At 62.9% G+C, this 23099-nt stretch overlaps 1 protein-coding gene across 4 annotated transcripts; it reads left to right on the forward strand.

Moving 5' to 3' along the window:
- The first annotated feature begins 336 nt into the window (after positions 1-336).
- Positions 337-22190, forward strand: RAB40C (RAB40C, member RAS oncogene family). 4 transcript variants are annotated; one of them, XM_027961363.2, is made up of 7 exons: positions 337-546; positions 1246-1464; positions 13372-13432; positions 13879-13939; positions 19406-19483; positions 19787-20009; positions 20476-22190. In XM_027961363.2, the coding sequence occupies exons 2-7, from the start codon at positions 1323-1325 to the stop codon at positions 20754-20756; spliced, it is 846 nt and encodes a 281-aa protein (XP_027817164.1). In that variant the 5' UTR covers positions 337-546; positions 1246-1322; the 3' UTR covers positions 20757-22190. The 4 variants fall into 4 exon arrangements, with proteins under 4 accessions (XP_027817164.1, XP_027817165.1, XP_042095801.1 ...); XM_042239868.1 differs by lacking the exon at positions 337-546 and adding an exon at positions 604-690; XM_027961364.2 differs by lacking the exon at positions 1246-1464.
- Positions 22191-23099: the final 909 nt, after the last annotated feature.

Below are 23099 nucleotides of genomic sequence, written 5' to 3' on the forward strand. Positions count from 1 at the left end.
CAATGAGCCCGCCATTCCGCAGCGTCGGGCCATCGGAGCCCCGCTGTCTAACTGCAGGCCTTGCCAGGGGAAAACCAGAGGCGAAGGACAGGGGCGGACCTGCTGCGCTGGGGGCCCTGCGCCGCCGCCATGACCCGCGCGTCCCCTTGCCGCCCCCGAGCATCCCCTCGCCGCCCCCGAGCATCCCCTCCTCACCGCCGCCCTCCTCGATCCTCTGGGCCCGCCCCCTCATCAGCCCGTACTTCACCGCCCCGGCGCCCACGCGAGAGCGGAAGTCCCGCCTCCCGCGGACACTCCGAGCGCCGATTGGCTCCCCTCTCCGCGCCACGCCCCCTTGTCGGAGAGCGCAGCTTCCGAGGGCACTGAGACAGGCGGGCCGCTCCGTCCCGTCCGAGGTTTTCGTGGGGGCAGCGGCTGCGACTTTCCCGAGACCTCAGTCCTCCCGCGCGTAGCCGCCTCACCCAGTCTTGGGAACGGCCTCCGTCCTACTCCGTATGCGGAAGGAGGGGCGTATGCAAACAACCTGGAGCTCCAGGCTCCTGATTGGTGAGCATCTCGGAAGCGGGGCGGGCTCAGAGGCCGAGACCGATGTGCGGGCGGTCCAGTTGTTCTGGGAGGGTCTGCAGCGGCGGCCAGTGGCGAAGGGGAGGGCGGGCCGAGGTGCCGTGGGAGCAGGGAGCAGGGTTGCCGGTGAGTCCGCGAGGCTCCGTGGGACGCAGCGGGGACAGCGGGGGCTGTGACGGACGTGCAGGCGGACCAGTGCTTCCGGGAAAGCGGGCGGCAGAGGGCCAATGGCGACGGCGGGAAGGCGGGGCACCTGCGGGCTTCTCCGCGCGGCCTGGCAAGCGGCGGGGCGGGGCACCTGTGATGGACCTGCGCTCGGGCTAATGGCCGCGGAGAGGGGGCGGGGCATGGCCGACGGCGACGGCGCAGGGGCGGGGCGGCGGCGGGGCGGGGAGCGCGGAGGTCTCGCGGCGAAGTCTGGGAAGCGGGGGCATGGGCTAGTGTGCCCGTGGTGCTGAAGGACGTGGCCGCCGGCCAATGGCCGTGGGAAGGGGGATGGCGGACGACCAATGGCGGCGCGCGGGGCGGGGCGGGGCGGCGGGGCTTAGCGGCGCCTTGCGGGAAGCTGCGGGGCGGCGGCGACTCTGAGGCGAGAAGAGGCTCGGTGGGGGCGGTGGAGCAGGTGCGGGCTGGGCGGCCTCGCCGTCCCCCGGCCCCGCTCATCCGCGCCGGCGCCCGCAGGTCGGCCGGAGGCCTCCGCCGCCGGGCTCCGCGGCGCCGTGGGAATGCGGGCTAGGCCCGCGCGCGCGTGAGCGACCATGGGGACGCAGGGCAGCCCGGTCAAGAGCTACGACTACCTGCTCAAGTTCCTGCTGGTGGGCGACAGCGACGTGGGCAAGGGCGAGATCCTGGAGAGCCTGCAGGACGGCGCGGCCGAGTCCCCGTACGCCTACAGCAACGGTAAGCCGGCACCTGGCGCCGCCCGGCGACCCGCGTCTGCCTGGCCGCGGGCCGGCGCCGGGCGGGGGCCGGGGAGCAGCGTCCTAGCTCGCCGGGGTCCGCCGCGGCCCGCGGCGTCCCTGGGGCGGAGGCTTGGTCTTGGGCCTCCGAGGAAGAAGGGCCTTGCTTTGGCCGCGCCGCCGCTCCAGGTGTGCACACCTGGGTGTCCTCAGAGGAAGGCGGTTGGCTCCTGGCTCCGAGCATCAGCACCTTGTGCTGGAGGAAAACGCGCGCTCCTGAGGGGATTAAACGTTCTGTCCACGTTCCCGGACGTGTGGCCCAAACACGGCACATACGCATCGCTGGCACCTGCCTGGGCTTCTCCCAGCGTCCGCGGTTGACGGGGCAGCGCCGCCCCTCCCAGGCTCTGGCGCTCCTTCCCCGGGACCTTCGTGCTCCCCGCAAGGCTGTCTTTCCTGAGGAATTCTGCTTCTTGGCGTCCTCGTCTTCCACACTCTTGTGTCTTGGGTCCTTGCCGAGGCTGTTTACTAACCTGTTGGCCTGTGGCCGCTGAGACTGTGGACGCGGCTCCTCCATCCTTTCCTTTCAGGACTGTCAGGGTCGTAGGCCTACCTGGGCTGGCCGGGCCCCCTCCTGCTGAGGTCTGTCCCACCTCCCGGAGCACATGCTCCCAGCCTCAGCGAGAGTAGGGCCTCAGGTTCGTTTCAGGGGCGAGAGGGCCAGCGGGAGGCCTTCACCGCCACTGCTGGGTGTCTCCAGGTGCGGGTGGTGGACTCTTGAGTCACCTTCCCAGAGCCGATGCCCAGGAGGCTGGTGGTGCGTATCCGGCAGATCCCGAGGCCAGGGCGCCATCAGGGCTGCCGAGGGTCCTCCTGCCGGGTGTGGTGAGCACTGAGGACACAGCCACAGGTGGAGAGGGGACCCGCCTCCTCCCTGTGACAGGCAGAGCGCTGCTTGAGACGTGGAGACGGCAGGGACTCAGGGACTCCCAGTGACCTGGGCCAGCACGGGTCCGCCAGAAACAGTGAAGGGAGCCTCTCACTGGTGGTCCTCTCGCTCCCTGCTCCCTGGGAGCTCAGATTCCTTTCTGCTAACACCCCGTCATGGGGCCAGAGGAGGGGTCTGTGCCTGTGGCAGGACTTGGCTCCTGTGGGCCGGCAGCTGGGAGTTGCTGGCACAGTGGCGGCTGGCGGGAGGGAGGCGCCGGCGGCCCAGCGGCTTCTCCCCAGGGCTCCACAGACTCCGCTCTGACGCTGTCCACGCTGCTGGAAGTCTTCGGCTGCCCCTCGGGCCTTTCCCGTTCACAGAGGGCAGTTCCGCCCTTGGCACCCTGGCTCCCAGAGTCTTCAGGGTTAGGGGCAGCGGGAAGACACGTCGTGGTGACATGCCCACATCCTGGCAGGCTGAAGAAAAGGCACAGCTCCGTCCTCACTGTCTGCACCTGGCGTCAGTGCTGCTGGGCGCACACCTTCTTTGAGCCCGGGGTATGGGGGAAGGAAGGAAAGAGATGGAGGGGCCGGAGGGGCGAGCTGGTTTGAGAGGTGGCCGGCCCGGGGTCTGCCCTGACGGTTGTTTCTCTGTTTCTGGGACTGAGTGCGCTGCTGCGTCCCTGGACAGGTCCAGCTGTTTCTGGGGTGGGAGGTTGGTTTCCGTCCTCAGTGCCGACCCGAGGGAAGCTGCATCCTGGAGCTCTCATGCTGGGGTGTGCCCCTTGCTGTTTTGTCTGTTGCTTTATCCCCAGTGTTGGCAGGAGACTTGCCCTTGGGAGGCACAGTAAGCAGCCTGCTATGGCACCCTGGGCTCACGGTTACCACCCAGCCCCTCCCAGTCTCTCTCTCCTTTTGTGTTTTCCTGGGCACCTCAGTCTGGAGCTAGGTGCTGTCGGGGTTGCCTTCCCTTTGTTGGGTGCCGGGTTCTGGGGTGAGGTTGCAGGGGCAGGCCCTTCTTACGCTTGTGCTTGCGCCCTCAGCTGCGTCTTCACTCGGGGCCTGGGCCTGGCTCTTCTCCCCGATGACCACAGCCCTGCGCTGCAGCGCTTCGTATCTGCGGTGCACCCCAGGAATTGACCAGGTGCACAGTGGCTGCTCCCTGAAGAGCTGGCCACTTGCCTGGTCTGGGCGTGGGCAGCGCTTAGTACGGGGGACACGCCTTTCACAGGGTGACGCAGGGCCCAGGGCCACATCGGCTAGGACGTCATCCCTCGGTCGCTTGGAGAGCATGGGGAAGGTGTCAGTATCCAGCACCCTGACCTGGAGCAAGCTGCGGAACGCACGCAGGAGGGAGGGCAGATGGCGCTGGGCTGATGGTGCTGACCTGGGCGCTCTGGAGAGCATGCTGGAACTGCCTGCGACTGTCAGACCGTGCGCAGGTCACTCTCAGGATGGGAAGTTGGACTTCGCAGCCCTTTGGGAACGAGCTGGGAAGTAGAAGTGGATAAAGTGAAGTCGAGCTTCCTAGGTGGCACAGTGGTAAAGAATCCCCCTGCCAAGGCAGGAGACGCAGGTTCGACCCCTGGGTCTGGAAGGTCCCCTGAAGGAGGAAGTGACAGTCACTCCTGTATTCTTGCCTGGAAATTCGATAGACAGAGAGGCTGGCGGACTGCAGTCCACGGGGCCACAAAGAGCTGGATGAGCAACTGGGCATGCAGGAAAGGTGAACTTGAACCCTTGAGCGTAAGGTGGTAACTGAGGTTTCTCAGTCACATTCGGAATATGGTAGTCATGAGCAGGTTCTGGTGTCCATGGTGGACCATTTTCTTCAGTGGAGGTTGGAATATCCAGATCACTGTTGACTGTGGATATGCGTCCTTCAGAAGCAGGGGGGTGGAAACAACGGTGAGGGAAACCGGCCCCGATGGGGGCGGTGGGCACCACTAGGAGCGCTCAGGGGATGTGCTCACACACGGGGAGGCTGCTCGGCAGGCAGGCTTCCAGGATCCTGGGCGGGCTCTGCCTGGTTGAATCAAGGCGTGCAGAGGGCGTGGCAGAGGATGCCCATCCTCAGACGGAAGAGCAGAGCAGGGAAGGCCCGAGCCCTGGGAGTGGGCCGGTTCTCTGCCCACAGCAGGTGCAGATCTGGGCAGAGGAGTCCGTGTCGACCCCGGACACAGGCCTTTGTGCTGCTGAGTTGCTCAGTTGTGTCCGACTCTTTGCAACCCCATGGGGTGTAGTCCGCCAGGCTCCATTGTCCCTGGGCTTCTCCAGGCAAGAATACTGGAGTGGGTTGCCAGCATTTCCTTCCCCGGGGGATCTTCCTGACCCGGGGATTGACCCCTGGTCTCCTGCATTGGCAGGCAGATTCTTTACCACTGAACCACCTGGGAAGCCCCTGGACAGAGATCTTGGCTGGTGATAAACACAGGTTTGTGAGCCCGAAAGGCTACCTGGTGTGTTCTGTGGGTCAGACTGAGCATGGCACCATGGCCCCTCAGTGGGCAGATGTCCTTGGACCAGGGCGGTTCTTGGGGGCGTGAGCTGAGCTGACAGCCACCTGCGCCTTCCCTGGGAGCAGTCATCTGTCACCTGGTCCGAGGTGGGGAGGGTGCCTGCGGACGAGGGCTGTGTGCCTCTCTGGGAGGGATGGGGAGGGATGGTGATAGGCGCATGAGATGGGGTATGCAGGCCTGAAAACGCAGAGACGTCCATCTGAGGGGCACTGAGGTGCCGCGTTCAGGTCCAGAAGCCGGCCCCGCACTGCCCCGGGGCTGCGGTGCCTCAGCACTTCTGCCGCCCGTCTGGCCCCCCTCTCTTCCTGGGTCCGATGTTGTCTATCCTCAAACTGCCGGACTCTGATTTTCCCACTGATGCAGTTTAGGCCGGAGGAGGTGTGTCCCTGAGCACAGGGCTCAGGTGGGACGTGGCCGCAGAGGCCTGTCAGCTGCAGGCGTGCGTGCGTGTGTACATACACACCGCACACGCTGTGGGGCTGCGGCGATTTGACCTGGACCGCGTCAGCAGCACCCACATCCCTTGACAGTGGGAGCAACCTGGTCATGCTGTCGTTGTTGGGAGTGTTTTCCTCTCTGGCACTTGGCAACACCTAGTCTTCAGGGGGAGGTCCTGGTGAAGAGGACGTGGGGAGACGCTCACCCCTGAGGTGCAGCGGGGTGGGGTGCTCGGCCATGAGCTCGGCACAGCCCGGGCCAGAGGATGCTTGCTTTCCCGCCAGGTGTGCTGCCGCCTGTGTCCAGACGTGGACGAGCCCCGCTTCCCACGAGTGATGAGGCACCCACCCTGAGGAATTTAAGGGGCACATCTGCAGGAAAGCAAAGCTTTTTTCTTTTTTAAAAAAAAAATAAAAATGAAAAACTTGAAGCAGCCCATAGATCTGGCGAGGACATATGGAAATTGGTAGGGTGAGATATTGTGGAGCCTTTAAAAACACTGGTGTGGAGAAATAGTGAGTGAACATTCAGAGGTTAGGGAAGCCTGTGTCATCTTGTCAAGTCTCTGTAAGTAAGACAAAGGGCAGAATCGTCGACTGAAACACTCAAGAACGTTAATGGTCACCTTTGAGTTTTGGGATTATCAGTAGGGTGTTGTGGTTTTTTTTTTAATAATGGAAGTTTTGTGTGTGAAACATGGTTTGCTCTTCATTGACAGCAGAAAGCTTTTGCTTTGGTTTGGTCTCATGTGGTTTTCAAGGTGTTAAGGGAACCAGCCCACGACCTCCTTGGAGCTGCTCCCCAGCCCGAGTGCCCGCGTGCAAGGGCATCCGCTCCGTCCCTTCCAGGCCTGTGACAGGCTGCCGCCTGCACCCATGGTTCCGACTCTGCGCTGCTGGAGAAGGGCGGGCGTGGGGCCAGCACGTCGTGCTTGTGCTGAGAACATCTCTGTGGTCAGCAGATCAGCGGGTGGCCCTGATCACGGTGTAATTCAGGCCCCAGCTGCCCCATCCCACGCTCCCTCCGGCCCGCTTCTCCTGCCTGAACTTCTGTAAGCAGAGCCGTACGACTTGGCCTCTCTTGTCTTCTCGTTTCCACCAGCGGGTTTCCATGTCTGGGTCACCCTGAGGGGTGCTGGTGTGCAGATTCTCACATGTGTCTTGGCAAGTGAGCACGCGTGTTTCTGTCAGGGGTGTGGTGAGTGCTGGGGTGGGCACCGCCCGGCAGCTTTCCGGAGCAGACGGTGCAGTTTCTGCCCGACGGGGAGGGTGTGAGGGCTGTGCGCACTCCTCGCTCACCGTGCTGAGGGCCACCTCCTGGTAAATCCACCCAGCAGCCGGGTTTTAGACCCTGTCGGGTTGTTACTAGAAACAGCCTGAGACCCCCGCCCCGGTCACCCGACCCCCAGGCGCTCCCCGAGACCCCCGCCCCGGTCACCTGTCCCCTGAGACCCTGGCCCCGGTCGTCCGTCCCCCAGGCACTCCGTGAGACCACAGCCCCGGTCGTCCGTCCCCCAGGCACTCTGTGAGACCACAGCCACGGTCACCCATCCCCCAGGCACTCCCTGAGACCCCCGCCCCGGTCGCCCTTCCCCCGGGCACTCCCTGAGACCACCGTCGCGATCACCCATCCCCCGGGTGCTCCCTGAGACCACCGCCCGGGTCGCCCGTCCCCCGGGCACTCCCTGAGACCACCGTCGCGGTCACCCATCTCCCGGGCGCTCCCTGAGACCACCGCCCGGGTCGCCTGTCCCCCGGCCGCTCCCTCTGCCGTCCCTCGCCGTCTCATCGCTCTGCAGGCGCAGCGGTCAGGCAGGTGGGGCTGAGTCCCTGTTCCTTTGCCGTGGACAGAGGGCTGTCCCAGCCCCTCAGGGTCACTTGCGCTCCTCACCAGGTCCCCCTTCCACTCTGAGAGCCAGGGCAGGGCCCTCCTTCCATCGCATCTGTCAGACTCACTGTCCAGGGGTGTCCACCTCTGAGGACTCGCGATGGCGTCGGGCCAGGGAGCCCAGGGTCCTCTCCCCTCTTGAGGCCCGGGACCCATCGTGTCGGCCAAGCCCTTCGCCATGTGGGAAGCGTGTCCTCAGGTTCCAGGACTAGGACCACACAGCCCTACGGAAGGGTCTCCAGGTTGTTGGTGTTGGTCGGCTTCTGCAGGCTGGGCGGTGGAGTGCACATTCGTGTCTCTGCCCCTGCCAGCACTGGGCGGGTGTTTCGCAGTTGACATGCTCACACCTGACTCTGGAGATGGTGTTAGGAGGTGGGGCCTTCGGGAGGTGATCTGGTCAGGATGGCTCCCTCGCTGCTTCCGCCCGAGGACATGGTGGGCAGCCACCCTTGCAGATGCTTTATCCCCCGCACTGAGTGGTCTCCTGGCCTCCAGAGAGCGGCGGATAAATGCCTGCTGTCCGTGAGTCCCAGTCTGCGGAATTGTTTCAGCTCTGAGCCGACCAGAAAGCGCCACGCACCTGTCTGTGGGCAGGAATCCGGGCCTCAGGGCTCTGCACACTTGCGGGCCAGGCCGAAGGCCTGCTGGGCTCAAGTGTTGTCAGCGGCGGTGCCCGGCCTCCGTTCCTGGGCACAGGCCTCTCCTCAGGAGCCTCTTGCTTCACGGAGCCGCAAGGCTGTCTGTGCAGTGTGATCGTGGGGTGGCCATCGTCACTGGGCCCTTCTCTGAGGGGCAGAAAGCAGGCTTGGCCCCCCTCGCCCTCGGGAGGACTGGGGCCTGTGCCCATCTGTGAGGGCCCGCCACACTGCGGGAGACCCTCCTGTGCCCTCTGCGTGCCCTGGAAGGAGGCACGTGGCAGAGAGAGGCCTTGCTCTCCCCCCCGCCCCCAGGGAGAGGGTGTGCAAGGGCTGGTCAGGTGTGTCAGGAGGACCGCTTGGCCTGGCGCCGCCTGCAGGGCCATGCGCAGCCCCCAGCACTTCTGCACGTCTGCCGTTGTTGCTGAACGCTGTTTCTGGTTCCGCAAGGACCTAGGCCTTTTTTGCCTTTGTCTGTCTCTGGGAACTTGGCGAGATGTGGTTTTCTCTCCCTAAGGAGTAGCTCTGAGGAGCAGCAGCTGCCTGTCTGGGTTTGCGGCAGCACCCTGACGCTGGGCGTTGGCATCGTGTTGGGTCCAGGAGGGGAGCAGGGGTCTGGGGGCCGTGCTGGGAGAGCAGCTCCTCCCGCGCAGGGATGGCGGGGTGACGGCAGCCCCTCCACACCCGGGAGTCAGGTGCGAGGGGAGGCATGGATCAGCATTTTTTCTTTCATTCTTAACCCAGTCTTTATCACTCGTTTTTTTCTCACTGTTATGATTTTTAACAAGTTGTCCTGTGGCTTTTCATCTTGTTGGGAAGTGCCTGGGTGGATATACACTAGAGTTGCCGATTCCTCCGTAAAGACTAAACTTTGGATGGAAGCGGGGCTAGCGGGTTGTTTTGTGGGTGGGGCACCCCTCCTTGCTGGTCCTGCAGACATGTCTGAGCTTAGCCTGGACTGGTGCATGGGAAATGCCCCCCGAGCCCCCAGGGGTCAGGCAGGCTGTGCCTGGTGGTCTTGGTCCTGAAAGCTGTTGCTCCCAGGGAGGGCAGAGCCTTGGGCTTCTGAACACCTGCGATCTTGGCTTGTGCGCAGGCTAAAGCTGAGAACTGATGCTGCTTGTCCGCTTCACCCTGCTGACCTTGTTATTTCCCAGGGCTTGAGCAAAGGTGGGTATTCTCGGGGTCTTTTGTCCTGCGTTGGTGCCCGCAGATGTGGGAAATGTGGGTCCCAAGGGAGGACCGCCTGCTACACTGCGGGGAGAAGGGCCCGAGGGGGGCGGCCCCCGCACCAGGCCATCTTCCACAGGAGGGCCCTGGGGCCGCGGGGGCCCCACCAGGCTGCGAAGGCCCGGGGTGGGGGGTTCTCCTGCTAGCTGGGGCCGCCTGGCCTTCCTCCTGTGTGTCTGTGCACGCAGTCCCAGCCCCTGGTGCGGTGCTGTTGGGGCCTGAGGGGTGCCCGATAGACTCCCCAATCACCAGGCTGTGGGCACCTGCCAGGATGGGACCTGAGTGGCCTGCCTCCTCCTCCGAGCCCTGCTCTAGGCACCTCTGGGGAGGGCGGAAGCATCGGTGCCAGGCACTCCTTGCCTCCCGGGCTGTGCACCTCCCTGCTGGGCAGGTCCCCTGGGCCAGGGGATGCAGGGTCTGCGGGGGAGCGGGGTCCCAGGCATCAGCCCTTCTGGACAGGTCTCCGCAGCATCCCCTTGACTGCCTTGAGAAGGAGTGGAATTAGTGGGTCACCTGCTCTGCCCACACTCGTCAGTGCAGCACACACATCTGTGACGTGAAGCAGGAAGAAGGGTGCGGGCGATGTCGTAAGGCGGCTGTGGCCGAGTGAGTCAGTGCCTGGGGACAAGCGTGCGACGCTGAGAAGGTGATGGTGAAGATGGGCCTGGGGGCGGTGTCACTGTGCGTGATGCGACTTGTTCTGAGATGGTGGACAGTTCTCGTTTAGATTCTGAACAACAGGCTCCTATGATTCATAAAGTGGAAACGTCCCTGTGAAATGTTGGAGCCCATGCGACGTCAAGGTGGGGTCTCAGCTGTGAACACCCAGCAGCAGCGGGGGCGCAGGGTGGCAGTCAGCGCTCAGGCTGCAGTTCCTGGCTTGGAGCTGCGCGGGGTGGCCGGGGCCTGGCGGAGTGAGGCATGCAGAAGGCCGCCGCGTCAGGTGAACTGCGCCCCCTCAGAAGCCCTGGGGAGCAGCAGACAGACCTCCCGTGAGCCCCCAGGAGAGAGGGGCGGCCGTTTAGGAGGCGCGGAGCTGAAGCCTGGGCAGCCAGGGGCCAGTGAGGACACAGCAGGCCTGCTCTGGCCCCCGGCGGCCTCCTGAGCCCTGTGTCCATTGGAGGAGTGTCTGCAGTCCCAGGCCCCCGGCCAGGTCCTGTGGGGACTCCTCCCCGTGTGTGAGGTGCCCTTGCCCGGCCCCTGTGTCCCCCTGGCAGCTGGGACTGGTGGTGTTCTGTGCCCACCAGGTGTTACATGCACCCTATGAAGCTGCTGGTCCTCGAGGATGGGCGGGGGACTGCAGTTCTGCTGGGACAGGTTCTGAGGCCACAGAGGGGGTCTGGGCTGGGAAGCTGTGAGGTCTGGCGCTGTCCCTGCAGGAGGCGCTGCCTCTGCGGGCGGGCCTCCCTTTGCACTCGAGTGTCTGGGTTTTCTGAGTCTGTAACGCACACTGTACGCTTCTGCCCAGATTTGGGGGGTGGGTGGGTGAGTGGCAGGGTAAGCTTGAAGAGCATACTTGAGATGTATTTTAACCATGCTGTGTGGTTCGTGGGATCTAAGTTCCCCGAGGGATATGGGACCCCCGCCCCTGCAGTGCAAACACAGCGTCCTAACCCCCGGACGGCCAGGGAAGCCCCTCCATGAGGTTGTTGAGAACCTCGGAGGGGGTGTGTCAGTCTGCCGGCTTCCTGTGTCTTCTGCAGAGCTGGGCCCCTGGCCGTTTTCAGCTGGACCCTGCTGTCTGCCCTGAGGATCCTCCGGCCCTGGGGCGGGCTCTTGGGTGGGAATCCCACTGGTTCCCATCCGTGGGCCGTCTGGCCCAGCTGCTGTGCGTGGGGAGGTTGCTGCGGGGAGGCGGAGCTGGTCCCTCTGCGGTGCCTGTGCCCAGCTCTGCGAGCCTGCCCGCACAGGGCCCTCTGGGGCATCTGGCAGCGCTTTCAGCAGAGGCCCTGAAGGCTGGGGACTGGCTGTCCTCTTTGGAGCTGAAGTCATGAGTGAGGATCGGGCGGGCTCGGGCAGGGGATGGGCGAGGTGCCCGTGTGCACTGCCCCAGGGCCACGGAGGCGGGCCTGCTCCCCGGCGGCGCCCTGTGCTCTGCTTCCTCCTGGGCCCTCCCTGGGCACCCTCTCCTCCTTGCAGCTCCAGGCTGGCCCTTGGGCCCTGGCGCCAAGTCGGCCACAGTCCTTTCGTGGGGGCAGCCTCAGGGTGGGTCCCCGTGGCCAGCACCCACTGGGCTGAGCGCCCACAGAGGTGACTGCCTTGAGGGTGGGCGTCTGTGCCCTTCCTGGGATCGCTGTGTCCAGCACTATCTTCATAGGGTCTGGCTCACGCAGCCAGAAAGCCCAGACCCTCTAAGGCGTCCAGAGCCAAATCTGAGCTCCCTATTTGACAGAGAATTCCAGGAGTTCCCACCTAAGAAAGTGGGTTGTCTGCAGACGGTTGAGGGGAGGTGAATGCTCAGGAAAGACGGTGGAGACACCGTTTCTTTAGCTCGAGAGCGCGTGTGGGAGAATCTTCTCTTCCGTCTTGAAAAACAATGTGGCTAAATATACACAACGTAAAATTTATCATTTTAAGTGTCTGAGGTGTACAGTCCAGTGGCCCTCCCAGCATCTCCAGAGCTTTTTCATTTTCCCAGCTGAGACTCCCCGCTGAGCACCTCTCCCCACCCGCCTCCGGCCCTAGGCAGCCTTTCTCCGTCCACTGTCTGAGGCTCCCGCTCCAGGGACCTCGCAGAAGGGGCCAGGCAGGGTTCATCTTGTGTCTGGCCCGTTTTACTGAGCGTGAGAGCGTCTTCCAGGCTCACTCCCCTTGCAGCATGTGCCAGACTCCTTCCCCTCTGAGGTGGGATAGCGCTTCATTGTACAGATGGACCGCGTTCTGAGTATTCCGTCTTTCATCTTTAGAGACCGGGGCTGTGTCCGCCTTTTAGCTGTCGTGAATAGTGCTGCAGTGAGCATCCGCGTGCAAATCCATACCTGCTGAATGGCCTTTCTGGATTCGGTGGTGACGCTGAGTTTAATTCTGAGGGAGCGCCATGCTGTCTCCCCTGGTGGCAGCCCCGTCTCCCAGCCCCACCAGCAGCGCTCGCGGGTCCGGTTCCTCTGCATCCTCGCCAGCACTGCTTGTTTTCTGCTTTTTTGACAATGACTATCTGATGGGTGTGATGGGGCGTCTCATATGGCTTTGATCTGCATTTCCCTAATTCATGTGATTATTAGCTTTATGCATATCTTCTTTGGAGAAACGTCTCTTTAACTCTTTGGTCCACTTTTTAATTGGATTCTTTTTATCGAGTTGTAAGATTTCTTTGTTTTCTGAATACTGGTCCTTTTTCAGATACACGCAAGTTTTATCACGTCCTGTTTTGTGGATTGTGTTTTCCTTCTGCTGAGTATCTTGATGGGTGGGAGCCAGGCTTTGACACGTGGCCAGCAGTGAGTGGGGTGGAAGGCCCTCGGGGCAGAGGCCCCTCGTGCAGCGCTGTGCTGGACTCTGCCCACGTGCCAGAGTGGGCATGGAAAATGCCCACTTCCAAGCCTCCCTGGAGCAGGTGTTTTGAACAGCCGAGAACCTGGACACTCAAGGCTCCAGGGAGGAGGAGGAAGGGCCCAGCTTTCCGGACGCCAGCTGAAGATCTTGGTGTGAGGTGATGCGGCCAGCACTGTCCCTGCCCCTGCCAGGGATGGGGCTTATTTAGCTTTTTCTGCATGAATGTATAAGAAAGTAACAAGCTGCGAACTGCTGTATAACATAAGAAACTAAATTCAATATGTGGTAATAACCTATGATGGAGAAGAATCTGAAAAAGAATAGATACCCGTATAAAACTGAATTGCTTTGCGGTATAGCTGAAGCAATTGTAATTCAACTATGCTTCAATTTTTAAAGTATTCAAAAAATGAAAAGTAAAGACGTGGCCAGCAGAGGTTCTTTGAGAGCTTTCCAGAGAAGCAGCATTTCAGATGCCGCTTTGTCATTAACAGTGCTCCAGGCACACCCCTGTTGACAGAACCTGGGTGCTGGGTGGACCCAGGAACTCAGAAAACCCATTAGCTCTGAGAAGCGTGTGACGTGGCCAGTGCTGAGACCAACCACCCTCCCTTTGGCTGGAGCGTTGGCACCCCCCTTGGGCCACTGGGATGACAGGAGGGTGGCCAGCTCGGGTGACTGAGGTCGCTGGGCTCCCCGGCTGCAGCCCTGTCTCCTCTGGGCTGCAGAGACCGGGTCCCGGCCGGGCGAGTCCTTCACCCGCCCTCTGCTTCATTGCAGGGATCGACTACAAGACAACCACCATCCTGCTGGACGGCCGGCGGGTCAAGCTGGAGCTCTGGTGAGTCGGGCTGTGCGCCGAGACGCCTGGGGGTGCTGCTGTGCTCCCCTTGTTGCCGGGGCCAGGGAGCAGGGTGAAGTAAGTTGGGTCCTTAAGGAAACCACCAGTTCAGCAGCCGTGTAGACACGGGACTGCATGTGATGCAGAGACCAGAAGGTCAGGGCTGCCTGTTCTGGCAGAGCCTGGCTCCCTTTCGCCCGTAAAGACGTGTTTCCAGGGGCCCCCGGCCCTTCCCTCCTTGCCCCTCCTGGACTCCACGTCGAGGGTGTTTGCAGACCCTCACAGTTGGTGTGTGACTTGCCCCGCACTTGGGTTCTCCAGCCCCACAGGGCAGTCTCCTGGGATGTCCGGGCCAAGGAGGTCTGCGGGGCGCATGCAGAGCGGGAGAGGCGGGGTCCTCCACGCAGGTGGGCGCCCATGGGTCGCATCCCCCAACTGTGTTTCAGGGACACCTCGGGCCAGGGCCGGTTCTGCACCATCTTCAGGTCGTACTCTCGGGGCGCACAGGTAAGACCCGCGTGGCCATCCTCCAGGGGGTCCGCAGGGCTGTGGCACCCTGTGCGGAGCGCGGCAGCTGTGGGCTCGGGGCCAGCTGGCTGGACGGAGGGCTGAGACCTGTGGGAAGGGCTGCTGCGGATGCCAGAAGGGTGGGCACGGGCGGTGGTGGCGGGCCTGCAGGGAGGCGCTCCGGGGCTGGGCTGTGTGCATTGCGGGGGCTCCTGGGGGCCTGCTCGTCCCTGTCTGTCCTGGGCATCTCATGGTGGCCTGCGCGCCAACCGTCAGTGTGAGATTGAGGCTGCGTGGAGGGAAGCAGCAGTTGTGTGAACAGACCAGCTGCCCACTCACTGCCTTCGTGAGGGGACTGGCTTCAGGAGACCTGTGGGGGGGCCCAGGCTCTGACCAGGTGGGGTGTGCCCCCCGATGGTGGACTGGACAGTGGAGGCCAGGCCTCCTCTGCTTGGCGAGCAGGACCTGACACGTTTGCAGGCACCTCTCAGGAGCGTCCAGAGCGCCGCTCCCTGCCGTGGCTGGGTGTGTGGTGGACAGCCCCCGGCAGGGCTCCTGGCTGTGCAGGCCTCTGCTGAGGTGCGAGCAAGGGTGTTGCTGCCGACCTACTTAGCCTGGCAGTCCCACCTGGAGTGGCTGCTCTCAGACGGTCAGAGCTGGCAGCCCGCAGACTGGCCGGCCCTAGGGCAGACACGAAGGAGCGGGGGCTGCCCCACAGCCCAGGACCACGGGCGAGTGCGGCACCCAGGAACGTCTTACGGCCTGGTCTGGGGGGCTCTGATGGGCGTTCCCTCGTGCACGGGGAGACGGGTTCTGGGGCCTGAGGCCTCAGGCTTCCTGACAGGGTCTCTGGTCTTCTGTGGCTTTTGAATGTCTCCCGGTTTTATGACGCACCCATTGCTACTTTTTCAATAAAACAGGAAATGAGGTGGGGGGATAGTTACCTCGGTTTATGGGGACAGGGCGATCGGGGGACAGCAAGGAGGCGCTGGGGGCCCCTGAACGCAGGCCAGCGCCGTGGGGACTGGCGCAGGCAGGCCGGCTGAGGGCTCGCCTCTGCAGGCCTGGGGAGGGGATGCGTTCCGCGTCCACTTCTCTGCAGGGCAGCGGGTGTGGGCGTGTCACTCGTGCTGACTGACTGTGCTGGTTCCAGATGCGCCTGCGGCTTCTGGGCTGGAGGAACCAGTCATGGATCCCGAGTGTGCCTCCGGCCCGGGGGACGGGTGGGGGTGGGTCTCCTGCCTGGTCGACGCCCCACGCTGGCTGCAGCATGGCCCGTGCGGCCCGGGGTGCAGTCAGCAGCTGCTCCTCCCCAGGTCCTGTCCGTCCTGTCGCCCTCCTGCCCTGGCGCAGTCCTTGGAGGCCCCACAGCCGCCGACGTAGCCCTGGCTGCACTCCTGCGTCTCTTCCTGGGAGGCCCTCTCTGCCTCAGGTCTCCTGACTTGTGGCCCTTGTTTCTGTGGCTGAGGTCTGTGGTGGCCACTTGTGGCCTAGGCGGCCAGCACTCCCGCTTGGGGGACCGTGGTCCCCTGTGCCAGTTCCCGCGGGCTGGGCATGTGGGGGGAGCCAGGTTGGGCAGTGTCCTGTCGAGCTGGGGCTTGGGATCAGCTGGGTTAGCACCAAGGGGAGCTCAGCCAGGCGCTGGTCTCCTGGAGACAGGTGAGTGGTCTGGGCACATGCACCCTTCCAGCGAGTGCCAAGTAGGACACCAGCCTGGGTGGGGGTGTGCGGTTCGTCTGCTCCCCTCGTCCGCGCGTTCCTTCCTGGGCAGAGCCGTGCTCGCGCTGTGGGGCACGGGCAGGGGCATTCAGCCACAGCCTGTGGCTCCTTAGCTGCTGTACCACAAGCGCGTGACTCAGCCCCACACTCACTGGGGAAAGCCACCCTCCGACCTTGGTCGGGTGGTGATTGCACAGGTGTGTGTTTGTCCAAACTCATTGAACAGGTCACACCTGAAATCCCTATGTTTTTTGGTGTGTAAGCTCAATAAACTACCTTGGCAACAAGGGTGTACACGCCCACCCACACCTGGGAGGTTTTCTCTCGCAGCGTGAGTCACCTGTGCGTGCTGAGAGGCTCGCCGCCGGTATTTGTAACAAAATGAGGTGCATCACCTGTGACCCAGCAGCCATGCCCGCTGACGAGCCTGGTGCGAGCGTCTGGCTGCTGTGGGGAAGGACCCTGGTGTGCTGGGCGGTTTTCACCAGGACCCTCTCTGGGTTAGGAGACGCCTGTGAGCACTTGAAAGACAGCAGCAGGTGACTGGGGCGGGGGGCAGAACCAGAGCCTCTGTCTCTACCATGGAGGCTTAAGAAGCTGAGCCAAAGTGAAGAGAAAAGGGAGAGTGCAGTAAGAATGTCTTGGCCACTCCTGCGGCTGAGGCCGCGGCTGACTCGGAGGTCCTTTGGAGGGGTCCTGTGACCAGGAGCCCCATTTTGGGGTCTCAAGGAAGCCACCTGTGCCCAGTCTCAGGCGTCTTTCCTGCCGAGTCTGTGGTCCTTTTGGTCCCTGCCCACAGTTTGGCCATCTCGCTATCCTTCGTCCTGTGACCTCTCTGTCATTAGCCTGACCTGGTAGACATGGGTGGCGGTGGTAGGCAGAGACTGGCGCCAGCTAGGAGACCAGCCAGAGGCTCTTCAACAGCCTTGGGGTGCACTTAAGCCTGAACCCAAGAGATGGGCTTCTCTCCATTTGCTTGAGCTTTTAAATGTCACGGGTCCCCTCTTCTTCCCCACCTGCCCGCACTGGCTTGGGAGGTCTGTGTGATCGGCTGGGGCCTGCTCAAGCTGCCGGGCGCAGCTTGTGGGACCTGGGTCCCTGACCAGGGCTGGAACCCGGCCCCCCGCGTTGGGAGAGTGAGGCACTGGGCCCACCGGGAACCTCCTGGAACGGGCAGGTGGACTGAGTGGGAAGCTATCATCAATGCGCGGCTGGGGGAGGATATCTGCGGAATTCTCGCTCATAATGAAGATGACACTGAGGGTGAATTAGTGCTGACGGAGTTACAAGGAAACAGAAACGTGGAGATGGGGATCTCGCAGCAGACCTGATAGTGCTGACCTTACCCTTGCGAGTCAGGAAACCGAAGCACAGTGTTTGCTCATGGCCGGCCAAGACCCCTTGAGTCAGGTCAGGTGAGACCTTCGGCAAGAACCGATGGGACTGGGAAATAGTGTGCACTGCACACTGGATGGCTTGGGAACCAGGACCCCCCAGAGGCGCCCCTGGGAGTAGGGTGTGGTGGTGGAGGAGCGCCACTGCTCTCGGTGCTCTCGGTGCTCCCGGAGCACGGCAGTCAGCTTCTGACGCTTTAACAAGGCAGGACGAAATCACTGAAAATGTCCTGTCGGCGTTTCTGGCTTGACGGGTACTCCAGTTTCAGGGCTCCAGCAGGTGGCCATCGGGAGCGCTCCCAGCACTGCTGCTCACCCCGCTCGCCGCCGGGAGCTCAGGGCAGCTGTGCCCACAGCAGGGTGGAGTTCAGCCTTCGAGCCCTGGCTAGCACCTGGGCCCCCACAGCCTCAGCAGTCCTCAGGCTGTGTGGCCAGCGTGCCAGGCCCAGCCCTGGCCTTTTCCGGTCGGCCTCAGTGTCTGCTGGCTTGCCCCCCACCTCGGCAGTTACCCCGCAGACTGGCACGGCCAGGCCTTTGGTTGCACAGCAGCCCCTGCCTCTCTCCCTGGTGTGGCTCCAGGCCAGACGGGGGCCTGACAGCCCCAGAGGAGCTTTCCCCCTCCTGAAGGACCCGGCGGGCACGCGCCCAAGCTCCCTCTGACCAGGGCTGCACCCAGCCTAGATGGGGCTGTCAGTGGAGACGCAGTCACACGCCCAAAGGCTCCGGTGCTGCTCTTAATCTGCAGTGAAGCACAGAAATGTAAAGAGCAGAGCACTTTTATACCACTGTTGCTGTTAACTGAAAGTATAATTTGTTGGAGGGGAAAGAAAAAGACCAAAAGGAAAATTTCTTTCCCTCCCCAGCTTCTTGGTCACTTTGGAGAACTGCTTTATTAACAGGATGTACTAAAGTAGACCCCTTTTTATATTATGAGTAAAATGTAACATTGACAGGTTAATACAGATGCTCGAATCAAAAAGTGCACATTACGCAGGAGGCATGATCGAGGAAGCAAGTCCCCGTCCAGCCCTTCTGCGGGTGGTCGCGTCTGTGGGAGCCTGTTGTGTGCGGTGTGTTTGTATTTCTGTGTTCTGAAACTGCCCCTGTGTGGCACTGGAGTCCATGCTTGTGCCCTCGCTGGCTGTGGTGCCTGAGGCAACGTGGGCGCAAGTGCGCCCTGCCTTCGTCGCCTGCCCGCCTGACTGCCGGGGGTCTGGGGGCCGCACATTTAGTTTGTTTGTTGCTGTTTGTTTGGGAAGTTATGTGTTGAGTATCTTTAAAACTGGACGTGGATGGCCTAGACCTTGGTCCCTGTGCCTTTTGTTGGATTCTGTTGCCCCGCCACAGCGGGCAGCTCCTCTCCAGGCCTGGCGTGCCCCCCGCCGGCAGCTCCGCCCTGCCTTGCACAGGCTTTCCATCCCCCACCCCACCCTGGCCGGGGTGAAAGCGGTCTCCACCTGCTCCTTAGGCAGGACCTCATCTGCCAGAATTTGAAGCACAGTTTCAAGGGAAAAGGCTTCAGAATTCATTTTGAGATGGAGGGTGCCCTCCATTGCAGCTACACTCTCCCCTTCCCGGTGTGTGCCGGAGACGTGGGCTAGATGAAGGCGACTCCCTGCACAGGGAGGGCGTGAGCCCTGCTAGTGGGTGGTTCTCACGGAGCCTGTTTCGGGGTGGCCAGAGACGGGTGAGCCTGGGACACAAAGGTTCATGAGAGGTTGCCGCCAGGCGGGCGGAGTAGCAGCCTCCGAGGGCTGTGGTAGGGAAGTCCCCGCAGCAGAGCCTCTGTGCGATCTCTGGGCAGCTGCTCCTGGACTCACGTCCCCTGCAAGTGTGGGTGGGATCACTCAGAAACACCTCTGCTCAGCACCCCCTGGTTCCCCCAGGAAGAGTGCCCCACACCACAGTCCTGTGTGCGCCTGCCTTTCTTAGGTGGAGTGACTTTTAGACAACGTAGGGTAACACGGTGTGCTTGAAGGAAAGACATGGAAAACTACAATTCCGCCCCAGTGGATTCCCCATGTGGAGGCAGGCAGTACCGAGCCCTCGAGGTCCCTGACAGTCAGATGGCCCCCACCCAGACGGTGGACAGGGCATGCCGCGGTGAGGAGACAGGTCAGGCTAGCTGAGCCCTGTGCACAGAGCCCCCCTTAAATGCAGGAGGAAGGTTCGGAGCTCTTTTTCCACATCGCTGCCTGTTGGGTAAACTGCGTGCCCACCTGACAGCCTGGCTAGTGCCCGAGTGCCCCTGGCCCTGCCCGCATGGGGACGGAGGCCTGCAGGGCAGAGCCTGATCAGGACCCCGTCCGTCCATGGGAACCTGGACCTTGTCATGCCCGCACTTGCCTTGCAGGGAATCCTGCTGGTGTATGACATCACCAACCGCTGGTCCTTCGACGGCATTGACCGGTGGATCAAAGAGATCGACGAGGTAGGTGCACTCCCCCAGACCCCCTTCCTGGCTACGCCCATCCCTGACACGTGGGCCGACATCCCCCACTTGCAAAGGGAGCCTCTGGGGCCCCCACTTGCAGTGCCTCCCACGCCCAGGTTCTGTGGGTCCCCATCCGCTGGTTGCTATGGCACTGTGGGTTGGGGTTCCGGGCCCCCAGGGGCCCCACCTCAGCACGGAATCGATGGAGGGCCGGCCCATGGGCTGGGGGCCGGGGCTTGGGGGTGGATGCAGAGGGGCATCCTGCCACTGCGCCTCTGCTGAGTCCTGCACACCCCGTAGCACGCACCCGGAGTTCCCCGGATCCTGGTGGGGAACCGGCTGCACCTAGCCTTCAAGCGGCAAGTGCCCACAGAGCAGGCGCGCGCCTACGCGGAGAAGAACTGCATGACCTTCTTCGAGGTCAGCCCGCTGTGCAACTTCAACGTCATCGAGTCCTTCACGGAGCTGTCCCGCATTGTGCTCATGCGGCACGGCATGGAGAAGATCTGGAGGCCCAACCGAGGTGAGGCGGGGCCGGCGCCTGCGGGGGGGCCCGGCGGGGGCGGGGCCTGCGGGGGCGGGGCCTGCGGGGGGGCCGGCTGCCGGCTGACCTGTCCACCGCCAGTCAGAGGAGCGCTTCCAGGCCCCAGTCCCACCAGAGCAGAGCGAACGAGGGGGCCGGGGAGGCTCCGCTCCCACCCAGGGTGACGGCTTGGGTGTCTAGCCGCCGAGCCCTGCGGAGTGGTTAGGAGACGCCGGGGCGGGGTGCCCAGTGGCTGCTCTCCGCTTGCCTGGCGTGGGGTGGGGGTTGTTCGGCTTCAGGAGCCCTGGGAGCTTTGCGCACCGTCTCTCCCAGTCCCCAAGCCCCTTCTCTGTCACTTGTGCTCATCTGATCGTGAGATTGTCAGTTGCCACCAAGACCCCCCCCCCTTACCTCCTCACAACCTGACCCCTCATCACCTGACATCCCCCCCCCCCCCCCCCCGCAGTATTCAGTCTGCAGGACCTCTGCTGCCGGGCCATCGTCTCTTGCACCCCCGTGCACCTCATCGACAAGCTCCCGCTGCCCGTCACCATCAAGAGCCACCTCAAGTCCTTCTCGATGGCCAATGGCATGAACGCCGTCATGATGCATGGGCGCTCCTACTCGCTGGCCAGTGGGGCTGGGGGTGGCGGCAGCAAGGGCAACAGTCTCAAGCGGTCCAAGTCCATCCGGCCGCCGCAGAGCCCCCCCCAGAACTGCTCACGCAGCAACTGCAAGATCTCCTAGCCGCGGCAGGGTCAGCCTGGGAATGCTCCTGGCGGGCTCTGGGCCCTGTGCTGTGTGCCGGGGACTTTGGCCACATAGCCCCTCCTGGGAGGCATGGGGGACGCACCTGGTAGGCTAGTGGTCTCGGCCAGACCAGCTGCACAGGACAGTGGGGACCATGCTGTGCAGGTGGTGGTGGAGCACGCCGGGACCGAGGAGCAGCTGAGAAGGGCCCCAGGAGGCTATGCCTGGCGATGGCCTGAGGACTGGGGCTAGGCCCCCTTTCTTATTTATGTCACACCCGTTTTGTACATTTTTAAAGGACCAGCAGGGAAGCCTCTGTGCAGCCACGCAGTGAGCGCACAGCTGCTGAGGGGGTGAGCCTGGGGACTCTGGGAGGGCGGTGAGGCTGAGACCAGAAGGGGGAGCCACCATCCAGGCTTGAACTCACAGGGCACTTCACACAGGGTGTGGCCGTGGGGGCCAGCAGGGGTCCCAGGGACCCCCAGCCGCACTGTGGGCCTCTGAGCACGGTGATGGGCGTGCCTGTCCCAGGACGCTAGGCTGCGGCTCCCAGGGCCCCACCAGCCCTCGGAGGATATCCCGTGAGTCCCGAGCTGCGGGATCAGGGCCAGGGCAGTGTGCAGGGCTCAGGCTTCTTGGAAAAGGAAGTGGGCACTCCCCCACATCCCTCCCCTGCTCCCTCTCCCTACTCGGGGGCTGACAGCCTTGTGATTCTGCACCTTCAGTTCCATGTGTACCTGTTGCCACGTGAAGTTGGCTCAGTCTCTCTCCTAGTTGAGGACACAGAGCTGTTTATAGGCAGGCAGTGCTCACTGGGCCATGAGGCTGGGGTAGGTCTGGACCAAGCCAGTCCCACTTGGCCTGGGGTTTCTAGGACCCTACAATGGCCAGCTTTAGCTTCCTGACCTTGGGTGGGATCCCATAGCTGCTCCTCACCCAGACTCACCCCTCTGTGAGGTCACACGTCACAAGAACCTTCCTCACCCATTTCTTTGTGGTGGACACTGAGCCCCTCCTCGAGGACCCACCAGCCAGCCTGAGCTGGAGGTCTGGCTTCCTTCCGTCCGCCTGGCTGGTGACGTGGCCACAGGTCACACTGGTGCTCAACTCTACCTCCTGCCTATGGGCCCCTCCCTGGCCTGTGACCCCTTGACCAGGACTTCTGTGGTGGGGGCCCCGGGGGCTGCTGTCCTGGGAGGTGAAGTGGGGGGAGCCGCAGCATCTGTGGACGGGCGCCCCTTTGGACTGATGGAAGGAACAGACGGCCCTGTGTTCACCGTGTCAACACTACCCCTGCTGCTGCCCACACTTGCTGGACGGCCCTGCGTTCACCGTGTCAACACTACCCTTCGCTGCTGTCCACACCCGCACCATTCCTGGGCTTGTCTTGGGACAGTTTTCTCTTTGTTCAGTAAACATAATTCAGCTGTGGTCTCTGGGCTGCATTGGGAGGGAATGAAGGTCTGGCTCTCACGGGCTGGGCTGGCTGGCAGATGGCACTGCAGGCGGCTGCTTTGTCCTGCCCAGTCCTCCGCACCTGGGGTGTCTCCTGGTGTTTGCACCAGACCAGGATCTTAGGACCCTGCCTCTCAAGTCAGTAGGGTCAGACACGGGGTGGCAGGATGTTTTCCCGTTGGTCTCAGAGTGGGCAGTCGGCCCCTGGGCCCTGATCTGCCCCTGCCCACGAGGGGCTTCCCACCTGCCGAGAGCAGGGCTCCCTGTCGGGCCTGGGGGGGACAGGCCAATGCCTTTGGGTCCTGGCTGTTCTTAAGCTCTCCTGGGACTCTCCTCAGGGTGTTCCTAGATGCCCTTGGTCTCTCCTAGTACCGCATGGCCCCACGTAGGGCCACACACGACCACTGAGACTCAAATCAGTCCAAGGAAACAGCCTATCTGGTGTCCATGTCTCATGTGACCACGGCTCTAAGACCCCCCCTTTGCAGACTCCCACCGTTAGCCAGTTGAGGAAAGCCCTGGACCAGGGGTCAGGCGCCTGGGTAGGGGGTGGGGGCCTAAATGCAGAGTTCTGCCCTGAATCAGCTTCCTCCTCCCACCAACCACTGGTCACCAGAGCAAGCCCAGGCGGCCCCGCCCACCAGGTACCTTTGTGCTGAGAATGCCTCTCTCCAGCAGAAAGCATGTAGATTTGACCCTAAGACCTGCCATCGGGTTGTGCCTGTGGGAAGGAACAGGGGAAGAGGCTCCCCTGGGAGGGGAGCAGAACCCCACGGTGACTGGCTGGGCTGGATGCAGAGCCCCCGCAGCCCTGCACGGACAGTGACTCCCAGGGGGCAGCCTGCTCTGGGGAAGGGGCTGGCCAGCCCTGCCCCCTCCTGCAGG

The sequence above is a fragment of the Ovis aries genome, chromosome 24 (genome assembly GCF_016772045.2).
Source record: "Ovis aries strain OAR_USU_Benz2616 breed Rambouillet chromosome 24, ARS-UI_Ramb_v3.0, whole genome shotgun sequence".
NCBI classification, from domain to species: domain Eukaryota; kingdom Metazoa; phylum Chordata; class Mammalia; order Artiodactyla; family Bovidae; genus Ovis; species Ovis aries.